The sequence below is a fragment of the Meleagris gallopavo genome, chromosome 20 (genome assembly GCF_000146605.3).
Source record: "Meleagris gallopavo isolate NT-WF06-2002-E0010 breed Aviagen turkey brand Nicholas breeding stock chromosome 20, Turkey_5.1, whole genome shotgun sequence".
In the NCBI taxonomy this organism is placed as follows: domain Eukaryota; kingdom Metazoa; phylum Chordata; class Aves; order Galliformes; family Phasianidae; genus Meleagris; species Meleagris gallopavo.
Window position 1 is genome coordinate 4,978,719 of NC_015030.2, and position 12,096 is coordinate 4,990,814.

The 12,096-nt window shown below is 53.1% G+C and overlaps 1 protein-coding gene across 1 annotated transcript in view; it reads left to right on the forward strand.

Annotated features, from left to right (window-relative positions):
* The window catches only part of ARHGDIA (Rho GDP dissociation inhibitor alpha), a 20,512-nt gene extending 12,159 nt beyond the window's left edge, over positions 1-8,353 (forward strand). The window contains exons 2-6 of the mRNA XM_010721347.3: positions 4,599-4,808; positions 5,144-5,227; positions 5,837-5,913; positions 6,086-6,149; positions 6,619-8,353. Coding sequence (XP_010719649.1) covers positions 4,619-4,808; positions 5,144-5,227; positions 5,837-5,913; positions 6,086-6,149; positions 6,619-6,818 — 615 coding nt within the window. The 5' untranslated portion in view covers positions 4,599-4,618 and the 3' untranslated portion in view covers positions 6,819-8,353. The remainder of the gene's footprint in view (positions 1-4,598; positions 4,809-5,143; positions 5,228-5,836; positions 5,914-6,085; positions 6,150-6,618) is intronic.
* Positions 8,354-12,096: the final 3,743 nt, after the last annotated feature.

Genomic DNA, 12,096 nt, shown 5'->3' on the forward strand with positions numbered 1-12,096 from the left:
CGGCAGCACGGCGCGGGGCTCCTGCTGGCTGCTCGGGTCGGCCGGCTTCAGATAGATTCTCCATAAATGGTTTCCAGTTATGAAAGGAGGAACTTGAAGGCAGCTTCCTCAGGGTTGGTTTCTTTTTGCATTAGAGCCAAGAGCTCGGTTCAGCCCCTGGTGCTGCGGACAGAGTGAGGGTTGAAGCAGCAGTATGAGGTGTCCGAGCTGCGGTGCCCTCGTGGCCGTGGCGGAAGGACGATGCCTTTTCCCTGCCTCAGCGGGCGCTCTGCAGCAGGCCTGGGAGCTGTGACTTCCTTTTCTTCAGAGAAGAGCTCTAGGTTGTGCCAAGCAGCTGAATTGTTGCTGTGAGGGTTTCGGGTCCGGCCCAAAGTGCTCTGTGGTCTCAGTTCTCCGGGAGTGGTCCCAGTGCAGGTATTCTTATCCCGGAAATGCTGAGTGAGACCGCTTCCACGTGGTGCTGAGGAGATGCGTGGCAATTCCTGCATTGTGGTCGTATTGTAGCTCTGCAATCGTTGTACTTGCAGGTAGCAGTCGGGCTGCAGAGCACTCACCATGCAGCTTGTTTGTGTTCTGAGTATGAGGCTGCAAGGGCTTCTTAAACCCAATAAGCTGTGAGAGCTGTCTGCTCACTTCTCTGGTGATGCTCCTGGCAGATGATGCCTGCAGGTGGACTGCAGTCCAGAGCAGTGTCACGAGCAGCATGCATAACTGCAGATCTGGCCACAGACACCTGGCAGCAGCAGCTGTGTGGCCCCACAGCTCCTCCTCCCCATGCCTGGAGCTCTGGCAGGGATCTGCCCTCGGGCAAGGCGGGAGTTCTTCACATGCTCACAAAGCTGCTCAGCAGCGCTGCCAGAGCTCCCAGCCCCGTGTTCCTGAGGCTAGACCTGCCTGCAGGCAGTACTGGGGGGGTCACTGCTCCGCTGCTGCCATGATATTAGACCTGGCTCTGGGCAAGATCAGGTCTGGCCCCTCGAGCTGCCATCACGCGGGGCTGCTGAGCTGCTTGAACTGGTTTAAGCAGCTCTTGCTTCCTGTTTCAGCAGCATGTGCAGCCCTGAGATGAACTGCAGTGGGTGAACCGACCTGTGTGGAAAGTAACCTTGCAGAAAGCCGCATTGGATTCCAAGTGGCTTTGCTGTGAAGCTCCACGAGCTTTCCCTTGTGCTGCAGGGAAAAAGGAAGGGTGGGGACTGCTTGAATTGGCGCTGTGATTGTCCAGGCTGAGCTGAGGGATGTCCGAAGCTAATTAGCTCATCTGAGGAGACTCTGACCTCTTATGTCACTGCAAAAGTACCTTGGGATCTCGGCCCTGGTGTGTGAAGAAATCACTGCTCATCCCTGCCTGTTAACGGTGTTCTTTTCCTAGCATTTTTTCTATCTGGCAGAAGGTGGGGCTCTTGTGTTTGCTGCTGCTAGCTCCTTGGTATTGCACTAAAAATACTGAGAGAATCCAGGAGAAACTGCTGACTTCAGGAAGCAGTGCGGGCGGCTGAGTGCAGATTTGCAGATGGGAAGTGATTCAGTTTCTGCTGCCTTCTGCGGGCCCTAGTGGTCTGAGGGGTGACAGTTGCCATTTCCAGACATTCTGGGACATCCCTGGGGCCACAGTGCTCTCCTGTGACCCACCCTGGGCTGAGTGCAGGGTAGCACAGAGGCAGGAGCTGCACTGTTCTGTGAGCCAGGTGTGTCTGTGGAGTCAGAGAGCCATCGGCACGGGCGGTGCCGCACAAGGAGCGCAGGTGCCTTCCGGGTTTCAAAGTTGCTGAGGGGGAATTCCTTGCAGAGGCCTTGGGGTGGTGCCATGGTATGAGGCTTGGGGCTGAAGGTGCGCATTGCCTGCTGGAGGTTGGTGTTCCGGGAGGTTTCAATCACAAGGGCCGAGCCCTCTGAAGGGGCTGTGGCCTCACGTCCTCGTTCCTCCTCGCAGGCTCTGTGTGCTGGAGCCACGATCCTGCAGGACGTTGGGCACAGCATGAGATGGATGTCTGACTCACTGCTCTGATGCATTGAGTCCCTCAGCTCTGCTTTGCCTGGCAGCGCGACAGCTACTCCTGCATGCACCTGCACAGTTCTGTTCTTCTAATTCTGGGCTGTAATAAATGTGTTGTAGAAGCCTGGAGCAGCCTGGTGATGCTGCTGGAAGCCTCCTTTCTCCCTGGCAGAACACTCAGGGCAGCAGCTGAGGCACTGTGATGTGAGGCTACATAATGATGTGAGCTGTGTGCTGGGAGCAGGGTCAGCCAGGCTCAGTGGAAGCACGGTGCCATCAGAACGCTGCAGCAGGGGGGCTGTGGTGCAGCCAGCTCGATGGGAAGGCTTCTCCAGGCCTTGCTGCAGGGAGCCTGCAGGAGGCACAGTGGCATTTTTCCTTTGCTTCCTAGCAGAGCTGAAACCCAGCCTGACTTGAGCTGCTGCTTGGAACATCTCTTGCTGTTTCTGGTGACTTTGGGTCAGTTTGAAGAGCCACTTTCCACCCATGATGGACTTCCATGGGGTGACAACCTGTGGTGCTTGAGGGGTGGGGTGGGGGGTGAAGTCTGGCTTGGAGCCGAAGTAGAGGACAAAATAAGATTAAGCACTGAAACAAATGCTTGAGTAAGTGTTTGTTGAACGCTTTTGGGAGCCTTCAAGCCTGGAAGCTTTTTTGGATGGGAGCCTAAAGGAAATGACTGGTTTTTATATGCATTTACTAGGGTGAGAACTAGTCAGTTGCTCATGTATGGCATAAGATTTGAATGTAAATTTCCATGGCAGTCAGTGCCAGGGGCCTGGAGAATGCCATGCAAAAGGACTATAAAGTGAGGGGCCAGCACAGGTGGTTATTGGAGCTGTGTGTAGGAAGGTGTGGTGGGAAGAGCTCCTGTACAGACCCAAAGCCCCTATAGAAATCTCAAATGTGTTGCATCTCTCCCCACCCCCTGTCTGGTGGTAGAGCTCGCTCAGGTTTTGATGCCTACTGCAAGTTCCCTACCTTTGTGTACCCATGTTGGCATCCCAGCCTCCCTGAGAGGTGCTGCCAGCCCAGGACAGCTCGGTAGATTTGCTCTTGGGTTTACTGGGGGTGCACTCACATGGGATCTGACAGCACCTCGTCTCAGTGCAGCACTGAGCTACAGCCCTGGTGCTATGCTGGTGGCCGTTCTCCTGCACTGGATCAGCCGTAGGTGTGCAACATTTCACTCTGATTTGTCTCCTTGGCAGAACATTCATAATATTTATGGCTAAAAACACCATATACCTCTGCTGTTGTGCTGTTGCAACTGTCGCCAGGCTCAAGATGGAGGCAGACGGGCTGCGGCATCTGCACAACTTGTCTTGTGTCACTGCAAAATGTGCTCAGCGAGCTTTGTGTGCTCAGTGCCAGCGCTCAGGTTTTTCTCTCCCTGTCTGTGTGACACATTGGGTAGGAATGGAGTCATTGAGTTATGGGCTATTATGTCAGCTAGTTCGAAGATGAGAAGAGCAAATAGCAGTTGGCTTATGTAGCGTAGCCTGTGTGGCAGACTTTGGGTTTTTCTTACCAAGTCTGCATTTCTGGCTGTATTCTGGTCTTCTGTGGAAGCGCGTGGAGATGGTAATTAAGATCGTAGTGTTGATTTATTTGGAAACTAGATGCCAGAGCAAAGAATGCAGTTTTCCAGTCTGAGTCATGTGTGCTGATGCACGATTCAAGAGGAATGCAGAACGGGATGTGGAAATGCCAGGTAATAACAGAAATGCCTGCATCCATCAGCATGTCACTTGTGAAGATTTTACTTGTCTGAGAAGCCTCTCAAAAGCTGTCAGCTGAGGTTTTTTAAACCTTCAGAGCAGTCCAAGTTGATGTTTGCCATAGAATCACCCTTAGAACAGCATGCCTGTGGTGCATCAAGAATTACTGAGGATATTATTGGCTTTTTCCAGGCATTTTGATGGGTGTTGGCATCAACTCTCCCAGCCCTCAGCTGGGTGTTTCCTGGTTAGAAGTGTGTTCTGAGGCTTGCAAAGCAGTGCCAAGCTGCACGCCAGTCTTCAACCTGTGGCCTGTGTTTGCCCAGCTCTGTGACATATATCTTTGGAAAGGATCAGGATGAGGTCAGCTGAGCCAGGTGTCTCCTTCCATTGTAGATTCTGATTGAATTACAAACTGTGAGCTCCAGATTGCAGCTGAGGCTTCTGGCATTTGTGCCAGTGGTGGGGCTGGGCCCGTTCTTTGCCTCGTAAGGTTGTACTGTGGAGAAGCAGAACTGAACTGGGTTTATTCTGGGCTCAAGTTTATTGCAAGTGAAAGCATCACTGAGCTGTTCATGTGGAGGAGTTGTTTTTTTCTATGGCGTGGGCTATTTATCTGTTCCAGCTGCTGAACAAAGCACAGAGGCTGATTTTTTTTTTTTCCTATCTTCTTGCACAGGCTGAAAATGGGACCTGGGCTGCTGAGGGAGTCTGGGCAGGCTGGGGAGCACGGGTCCTTGGCAGCAGCTCCTGGACAAAAGACAGCCAGTGGGGGACCTGGTGCGAGAGGGACTTGTGGAGTCAGGGCTGTTCTGGGAGGGCTGGTTTGTACCAATATGCTGCAGATAGCTACAGTTACACCTCTTTCCTCCCCACTTCAGTGTAACTCACGTGTGTGAGGATGGCAGAGCAGGAGCCAACGGCAGAGCAGCTGGCCCAAATCGCAGCTGAGAATGAGGAGGATGAACACTCCGTTAACTATAAGCCACCTGCTCAGAAGAGCATCCAGGAGATCCAGGAGCTGGACAAGGATGATGAGAGCCTGCGCAAGTACAAGGAGGCACTGCTTGGTGCTGTCACCGTGACTGCAGGTGAGCCATAGGCCAGAGCTCCACCTGTGACTCCCCGGCCTCAGCTCTGCTGAGTTCTGGCTGGGAGCTGGTCTCTCCCCAGACTTGGTGTGAGTACAGCCAGGAGCAGAAGGGCCAGTGCTGATCAGTGGCCCCTGGAATAGAGCAGTGGGACTGAGGGGTTGCTTTCTGACTTCTGAGGGAGATGTTCTGTGAGAGAAGGTGGGCTGGATGTAAATAACACAGACAGGAGCCCTCACTGGTTTTCTTACTCTTTTAAGAATTTCCTTGGAAGGAGAAATGAGTTGCTTGGTACAAGGGCTAGTTGTTTAACAGCCTTTTTCTTTGTCTTCTAGATCCCAATGCTCCAAACGTGGTGGTGACCAAACTGACGTTGGTCTGTACTACTGCTCCTGGCCCTCTGGAGCTGGATCTGACAGGTAAGCTGGGAAACAAAAGCAGCTCTTCGCTGAGTCAAAGCTGGTTGATGTGGGTTCTTCGGGGAGGTCCTGCCAAGGCACTGATGCTGTGGTGGGCAGCCCACTTGCATCTCCAGAATGCCCCTTTGCTGGAGGCAGAGCCATGTGCCCCAGTCAAGAGTATTTCCCACCTCAGCTTGCATCTCAGCAACCCTATCTCAGCAAAGGCCTTTCTGCTTTCTCTATATTGCCTGCCTTAGTTTTATAAATGTATGAGCTGCCAGCTGGGGGAGCCAGCTGTCCTCCAGCCTGCACAGCGACACCAACAGCACCTTCAAGATGGTGACAACTTTGGAGCAGACATTTACAAAGGAACATCCTTGAGTTAAGTGCATTGTTATGCTGCAGTTCTGTTTCCCAGAGCAGTACTTGGCCACCTCAAGTAGCACAGGCAGCATATCAAGGAGAGTCCTGAATTGTAAAATTAATAGGATAAAATGCATGCAGTACAAGCAGAAAGGGTGCGGTCCCCTGTTGCTGCAAATACTGTCCATTTCACCTCTTGTAGCTGAAATCCATTCTAGAGCATGATGCAAATGAAATCAGAGCGATTGTTTACTTTCTGTGTAGGTGACCTGGAGAGCTATAAGAAGCAAGCGTTTGTGCTGAAGGAAGGTGTGGAATACCGGATAAAAATCTCCTTTAGGGTAAGAATTCAGATCTGCAAACTGAACAACTGGTGAAATTCGGAGCACCTGATTACTGCAACTCCATCATAGGGCCCCCAAATGGGTGTGATGGAGGAAATATTTCCCTGCAGTGGGTGGGGTGGGCAGCGTGTGGAGATCTGTTTTTGACAATCTTTGCTTGTCTCTGCAGGTTAACAGGGAGATTGTGTCAGGGTTGAAGTATATTCAGCACACGTTCCGGAAAGGAGTGAAAAGTAAGTGCTTCTCTGTAGTTCAGGTACTGCTTTGTGTGAGGGCTTCCTGCTCTTTCTGCTGCCGTGATGGAGGCTTGTGTGTGGTTACCCCAGCAGCTCACAGTGGGAAGAGACTGTTTTTAGTGGAGCACGGCTGTGTCTGTGCCGCTCCACTGTGGCAAGATGTAGGGGTTTCTGGCTATGCTGCAGGGAGTTGTGCTGCCTGTGCCTGAGCTTGGTGTGCAGTCACTGCTGGAGACTGGAGTTGAACAGATTGCTGCTGTGTGGACAGAGGTACGAGTGCTGGGTTCTGCTCCCTGTGGAAGGAGCTGTTTCTGGAGCGAATGGAGCTGTTAATGTGGGTGATGTTCTTTCAGCTGCTTTTACTGTTTGTGAATTGTAGCAGTAACAACCCTTTCATTTGCTTTAGCCTTGCCCCAAATATACCGGAAGCTCTTAAATAGCTTCCCTCTTCCTCTTTTTCTCCTAGTTGACAAGACTGAATACATGGTTGGGAGCTATGGCCCCCGAGCAGAGGAATACGAGTTTCTGACCCCCATGGAAGAAGCTCCTAAGGGCATGCTGGCCCGGGGCAGCTACAACATCAAATCCAAATTCACAGATGATGATAAGACTGACCACCTGTCCTGGGAGTGGAACCTGACCATCAAAAAGGAATGGAAGGACTAGCCCTTCCCAAAGCTAAACCCCAGAGAGCGTGAATCAGACAGTGGCTACCGTAGAAATCCCTCCCTGTACCAAAGTGCTGACATTGGAACCCCCTTACCTTTCACCCCCTGTTAAAATTCGATCAGAGTTTTGTAATGTGCCCCCTCCCCAGAGAATCACTGAATCCAGTTGACCAAACCATGCTGTCTGCATCTGATCTCCAGCTGCCCGTCCCGGGGCCATTCTGTCCCAGCACAGAGGTGGGAGCACTTGCTCCTTTGCCAGGCCCTTTCTTGCTTCTCACCTTCCTTTATTCTGGTTGGTGCTGAAGAGGAGATTCCTATATTCTGTGTAGGATTCTGTGCTTAGCTTTCCTGTGCAAAGCTCAGGGTAGCTACTGCCTCCAAGTAGCTGAAGAACTTTGATGCCAGGCAGCTATTTGAATCTGTTTGTTGGCTAAAATCATGTTCAGCCTGCCCCTTCCATCCTGTTGGTGTCCTGAGAATGCTGGCACCTTCATTTGTGGATGTTCCCCGTAACCATGATGCCTTAATGTGTAACACGTATCCTCTAGGGAGGGGGCCCTGCCCCTGTTACACTTTTTAAATGCCACCGACCCTCCCCCTGTCTGTTGACATGGCACTCATTGTGGTCACGCCCCTCATGGAATATTAGGAAAGATTCACAACTTCCCGCTTTGCTGCTGGTCCATTCTTCACTCAAGACTGGACATCCCTGGAAGGGAGGGCAGTGTGACATCCCAGGTGACATCCAGCCCCTTCCCCAGGCCATCCCTCCCAGTGTCCAGAGAGCTGGCCTGGCAGAACCCTGGCCCAGTATGCAGAGCTCTGGACTCTCTGGGCAGCCCCAATGCCTCCAAGGCACAGAGGGGGTTGCGAGGCAGGTAGGTGCGAGAGTCACCAGTGTTGCCATCACCTCAGACTTCTCATTGCAGCCAAAGTAGCTGCAAAGCACTGAAATACCAGGATAGCACCTGCCCTCCCAGCTGTTTTGGGCTGAGGATGGACTAGCCTGTTTCTGCAGCTGCTCTCCTGACGCGATCAACAAAGAGCTTGCAATGGTCAAGTATTCAGAAGCGGTTAATGCCTTATGTATCTGTTCTGCCTTTAAAATCTGTGCCTGGCGTGTCAGTATTTATTGCCTTGACACTCTGCTCCCTCCTCCCCTGTGCCCATAGCAGACCCTGCAGCAGTGCAGCCTGCTGCCCGCGGCTGTGCTGATGTGGCACTTGGCGGTGACGGGGGCTTCTGGGGCCTGCGACCCCCCGACCACTGGGCAGGCATGTTCCAGCTCCGCAGCCCTCTTATTTCGATCCTCCCACATTGAGGTTGTATTAGAACTGGGACCAAGTACATGTGGCTTTCTCGTAGCTACGTCTTTGCCTCTAACTCTCCTCTGCCCTGCCCCTAGAGAGATTTTTGTTAATTTGATTTGGTGCATATTGTCTGTAAATCCTAGACCCAGGTTAACAGGTTTGGAATCATCGTCTGCTTCTCCTTTTATGACAGTTAAATAAAATCTTTGAACTGACTGTCTATTCTGGATCTGTTCTGGGTCTTTGACAGGAAGTGACAGAACTTCTGTTCCAGAGGTGATTTCCACAGATGCCAGAGGTGGGGAGGAGAACAGAATCCCTGGGTTCTCTGTCATATAACAGGGTCTGGGGAAGCCCTTGCCAGTACAGAAAAGACAAGAGACCCCCATTGATGTTTCTCCTTTGCAGCTCTCAAAAGCTTCAGTTTGAGATCAATCTTTTGCTGCTCAGCAGTTCTGTGTGGCCTGCAGCATGGGTGAGAAGGAGGGATGTGGAGGAACATGGTGGATCTCAGAGACTGTGAGGTCAGGGGCATTTCCTGCCAGAAGGGAGCAGGTGGGTTCTGAGCCCTGGCCTGTGCCAGCATGCAAGCATGAAGTGAAATTCCTGTGCAGTCAGGAGAACAGAGGAAGCATTTGGAGGGACAACAGAACCTAGGAGAGGTGATGTATGATAAGAGCCTGCGGATGTTTACAGAGCTGGTTTGCGATAAGGATAAGAAACTTCACAGCGTAGCTGTGAAATGCTGAAGAATGCAGGAGTTGTAGAAATGGCTCAACCCTGCTCCTGCTCTCATGAGCTTGTAATGGGAACTAAGAACTGAGTACGAGAGGGAACCTGCTGTGCTGACAGCAAAGGCCTCCTTTGTTCTCAGTCCCCTGAAAGCTGCCATGTTTGTCAGAGGCTGCAGCTGAAGAAAATGGTGCGACTCAGAACCTGCGAGTGAAAGGGCTCCTGTGAAGTATGCTCAGCAGGGCAGGAGCTGTCTGCACAGGTGAAGAAGTGCTGTCAGCACCTGTGAGAGCCTGCACTCACAAGTCATGCTTTACTGGTGCTGCTCCCTCCATCTGCTGTGCCCAGCTGCGTGTTCCTGCATTCCTCTCTGCTGCGCTGCAGGGATGCGAGAGGCAGCAGAATAGCAGGACCTCGAGCAGATGTCACCCAAATGTCAGTTAGAGCCCAGATGTGCTGATACAAAGGCTCTCCTTGTGCTGGCCCCTAACAGCCACTCTGTGGGCAGTTAGTGTCAGAGTTAGATCCTGTCTGATGCAATCTTCAACTCCCCGGCAAGTCTTTCCAAACTCTGGACGTTAATATTTCTGACAGATCGTTCTGTGGGTGTGGTGAGGTATGATGTCAGGGGGATGGGGGAGAGGGGGGAGGGATGGACACACAGGAGGGCTGCAGCTCAGAGATGGTACTGCCTGCGTATCCACCAGAGTGTGGGACCAGCTGCAGGGTAGCAGGCTGGGCACTGCCTCCAGGCAGCAGAGCCTGCAGCCACACAGAGGCATAGGCAGCCCAGGGCATGCATGGCTTTGCTCATGGACTGAGCAGCACATGGTGGTTGGGAGGACCAGGGGGTTGTCACTGCTTGTGGTTTCCAAGCAGAAGCTTCAGCTCTTTCTGGGTGATGCGTATCATAAATCTTTGCACAACAGTGGCCTGGGCTGCTTTTCTAGTTTGGTGGCTGTGTGTGTTGCGGCAGCTTTGTCTTTGACAGTTGCTACTGCAAAGCAGCAGGACTGCAGAGCTTCAGGCGTGGCAGGGTTCACATGCATCTGCTCCAAAGGCAGCCTGGGAGACCTGAAGGAAATGGGAGAACTTGTTAATGTCTCAGCAGTGCTTGAGAGCTACATTTATGGACCTAGACCTCATGTGCTGCTGCTTGGTCAAGTATAGAAGTCAGGGAACATTCCAATCCAGGTTACAGTCCCAGCAGTTACAAGACATCAGAGGAAATGTGCTGCACGTGTGCAAATAGTGCCCTATCTGTGCAACTTTATTCTTTGTAGGCATTGTAGTACAGGGATATTTAAAGGGATTTTTAAAAGTGAAATAGACAATGTTTGTAGAATGCCAGAAGGCAGGCATAAGGACAGGATGCTGCATTCCATGAGGAAAGATCTCCGCTGAGAACAAGAGGGCTGCAGCACCTTCAAGATGTCAGCGGGCTTGCTTTGCCTTGTCAGCACAGCCGAGCAAACATTGGCTCTGCAGATGGGCCCCACTGGCACAGCTGACGTGTGGCAACATGGAGGCTCAGTGCCTCGTGCCCAGAGACTACTGGCAGCAGAAAACTGCTGCTTCTCCTTGGCTGCTGCAAAACTTGCCCCTGCCAGCACCAGGTGATGGTTTTCTGGCAAGAGCTGTCTCAGTTCACAGCCTGGCCCCTACAGCAAGAAGCATCCCCATAGAGCCCCGCTTGTAGATAATGAGCCGTTTGCTCAGAGCAGTGGCTGCCAAACACTCTCTTGCCCATGGAACCAGCCAGGCTGTGAGGCAGCCAAGTGTGAGCGAGCGTGGGATCGCTTTCTGCAGCAGCTGATTCCCCACCCTGGGTGCTTGGCATGCCTGTGCCTGCAGCCCTGTGCAGCTGCTGTCAGGTGACAATAGAATCGCAGAATCGTAGGGGTTGGAAAGGATACCTGCAGGTCCAACCCCCTGCTAAACCAGGTTCCCTAGAGCAGGTTGCACAGGAAAGCATCCAGGTGGGTTTTAAATATCTCCAAAGAGATATTTAATACAGCTCCCTGGGCTGCCTGCTACACTCAAATAAGTTTTTTCTCACGTTAATATGGAACTTCCTGGGTTTCAGTTTATGCCCATTGCCCCTTGTCCTATTGCAGGGCATAACTGAAAACAGCGTGGCCCTGTCTGCTTGACTCATGCCCTTTAGATATAGATAAGCATTGATCAGCTCCCCCTCAGCTTTCTCCAGGCTGAAGAGCCCCAGGGCTCTCAGCCCATCCCCATCAGGAGATGCCCCGACCCTCCATCATCTCTGTAGCCCTCTACTGGGATCTCTCCAGCAGTTCCCTGTCTGCCTGGAACTGAGGAGCTGAGGAGCCCAACACTGAGCATAGCGCTCCAGATGTAGCTTCCCCAGGGCAGAGCAAAGGGGCAGAACCTCCCTCACCCTGCAGGCTACGTCCTTTGTAACTGATGAGAGCTGCTGCGTGCAGGCTGCCTTGCTCAGAGATGCTTTATCATCTAAAACTTGGTTGGATTCTTTCTGTGCCAGAGAAGAGCCCAGCTCCGTGCCCAGCCAAAGCTCATGGAAATGACCCCTGCTCCCAGCGCCGAGAGAAAGATGAAGGTGCCCATGGAGAACAGGGGAAGTCCTTGCTTCCAGCACTGCTGCCCTTGGGCACGTGTGGCTCAGTCCCAGTACAGGGAAGCAGGAGGAGAGCAAAGAGCAGAATGTCTGTTTTGCAAGAGGTTTCCTGTGCTGGTGAGGTGCGGCCGGCCCTTATCAATGGGCAGCCCCTGCTGCCAACGCTGCAGCCAAAGGCCACGCACGTTCTCCATGGGGCAGTGGCTGCGGGCAGGGCGTGGCAGCCGAGCTTCGTGCCGAGCCGTGGAGGGGCTTCTGACTAGCAGGGCAGCTGCTCGCTCCAGGCCCTGCGCCTTTGCAGGAAGGAGGGCGAAGCCGCAGGGAAACCGAGCAACCGCTCCGGTCCGGGCCTCGCTCTTGGAACGCGGCCCGTGCCCGCCGCTAACGGCCCAGCAAGGCCAGATCCCGCTGCCATAACGACACTCCGCGCTGCGTCACGTGCCCGCACGCTCCCCTAGGCAAGAGAAGCGCGCACAGGAAGAGGCGCTTGTACTTCCGGTTCAGGTCAGAGGGCGGCGGACACGGCCCAGTCAGAATACACCACGCGCGTCTCCGTGCGCGCAGGCGCAGTGCCCCCCGCCGGGACCGCCCAACTGCCACGTTCGACGGCAAACGGCCGCGCGAGA